General features: G+C 42.2%; 1 protein-coding gene across 1 annotated transcript; it reads left to right on the top strand.

Annotated features, from left to right (window-relative positions):
• Positions 1 to 385: 385 nt before the first annotated feature.
• LOC125869909 (uncharacterized) lies at positions 386 to 1159 on the top strand. The gene is made up of 2 exons (XM_049550309.1): positions 386 to 894; positions 991 to 1159. The coding sequence occupies exons 1-2, from the start codon at positions 386 to 388 to the stop codon at positions 1157 to 1159; spliced, it is 678 nt and encodes a 225-aa protein (XP_049406266.1).
• The last annotated feature ends 865 nt before the right edge of the window (positions 1160 to 2024 follow it).

Genomic DNA, 2024 nt, shown 5'->3' with positions numbered 1-2024 from the left:
GGGGTTGGTCCTGAAGCATGTGAGCGGAAGTGCAAAAAAGGTAAATGTGGTCAATTACTTGGCCAAGACTCCACCACCACCAGAGGAGGAATATTACTACGAGAAGGATGCTTATTTGGTGAATGATTAGACGAAGGGTTTCTAAGCCAATGCCCAAGGTTCCAACTCGGATAATTGGCGCCAAGGGCAAGGAAACCAAGGTCGGAACTATGGCAACTACAACCGAGAAGGTCAATATATCTGGGATGGGAACTACAATCGCGACAACAACTACAATCGGAACAACTATGGCAATAGAAACGATCGGGTTGGACCTTATGTTCCTCCTCAAAATCGAGAACCTTTTCATAGGGAAGCTGGAGGTAATATGTCACCTATTGAGGATATGATGCAGAAGATGATAAAGAGGTTTGATGTGATTAATGAGAATGTGAAGGAGACGCAAAATGACTTGTCTAGTATTGGTCAAAAAGTTGATGCCCATGCAGTATCGATCAAGCATTTTGAGCTACAGATGACTCAGTTGTCTACTATAGTGAAACCACGTCAACCTGGCACACTTCCTAGCAACACCATCCAAAAGAAGGATGGGTATTGTATGACAGTCACTACTCGAGGGGGTAAGCAGACCATTGATCCACCGATGCCGTCTAGGGTTGAAGTTAAGGTTAGTAAAGATGATGAAGTGATTGAAGTAAATGGAGAGCCCGAGAATGCAACAGAGAAGGAAGTAGAGATAACTCAGAAAGTTATTCCCATGCCTAGACCTCCACCTTTTTTCCCACAGAGGTTAGTGAAGGAGACTGAAGAAGGCAAATACCGTAAGTTTATTAGTATGTTGAAGCAACTTTCCATTAATGTGTCATTGATAGAAGTTTTGGAGCAAATGCCTGGGTATGCAAAATTTATGCAGGAATTGTTAACTAAAAAAAGGGTCGTGAGTATTGAAGATGATGATAAGTTGCAACATTGTAGTGCTATTGCTACAAGGTCCCTTGTGCAGAAGAAGGAGAATCTTGGGGCTTTCACTATTCCTTGTACCATTGGGTTGCTACATTTTGCAATGGCTTTGTGCGATTTGGGTGCTAGTATCAATCTGATGCCATTGGCTATTTACAGGAAGTTGGGTTTAGGGGATCCAAAATCGACTGCGATGTGACTGCTTATGGTTGATAGAACTGTAAAGAAGCCCATTGGTGTTCTCCAAGATGTACTAATCTTTTATCTTTCCGGTGGATTTTGTGATACTGGATTGTGATGTTGATTTTGAGGTTCCCATTATTCTTGGGAGACCATTCCTAGCCACTAGGTGTGCCTTGGTTGATATGGAGAAAGGGCAGATGAAGTTTTGATTGAACAATGAAGAGGCAACTTTCAACATCTCTAGATCCATGAAACAGAGTTGTGAGCTCAAATCGGTATCTATAGTGACACATATTGTAGAGAGTGGTTCTGAGGCGCCTATTGAAGAGAGGTTGGGTGTTGATGCACTAGCAGCGGTAATAATGAACTTCGATGGTGATGGTATTGAAGACTATGATGAATTGGTCACCGCACTTGATAGGTTTGAATTCCGTTCAAAACCAACAAGATTGGAGTTAGACATGAAGAATCACAACTCTCCACTTGCTAGACCGTCTATTAAGGAGGCGTCGAAATTGGAGCTTAAGGCTCTACCATCACATTTGAGGTATGTATTCTTGGGGAGAGATGGTACTTTACCGGTCATCATTGCGACAGATTTGAGTATGGCACAAGTTGAGGCATTGGTTTTCGTTTTGAAGAGGTTCAAGCGAGCTATTGGGTGGACTATTGCGGATATCATTGGGATTCCTCCTGGTATTTGTTCTCATAAAACTCAACTTATGCCGGATCACAAGCCTAGTATTGAGCACTAGAGAAGACTAAATTTGCCTATGCAAGAGGTAGTTAAGAAGGAAATCATCAAGTGGCTAGATGCTAGATTTATTTATCCTATTGCAGATAGTAGTTTGGTGTGTCACGTTCAGTGTGTGCCCAAGAAA

Source organism: Solanum stenotomum, chromosome 7 (genome assembly GCF_019186545.1).
Source record: "Solanum stenotomum isolate F172 chromosome 7, ASM1918654v1, whole genome shotgun sequence".
Classification (NCBI taxonomy): Eukaryota; Viridiplantae; Streptophyta; class Magnoliopsida; order Solanales; family Solanaceae; genus Solanum; species Solanum stenotomum.
This window is presented reverse-complemented; position numbering and strand designations above follow the sequence as displayed.

Bases quoted from the DNA above. Each gene is read 5' to 3' on its own strand.
- LOC125869909 (XM_049550309.1), top strand. From the start codon at position 386: ATGATGCAGAAGATGATAAAGAGGTTTGATGTGATTAATGAGAATGTG. The intron at 895-990 runs GTATGCAAAATT...TATTGCTACAAG, and splicing joins GTTTTGGAGCAAATGCCTGG to GTCCCTTGTGCAGAAGAAGG.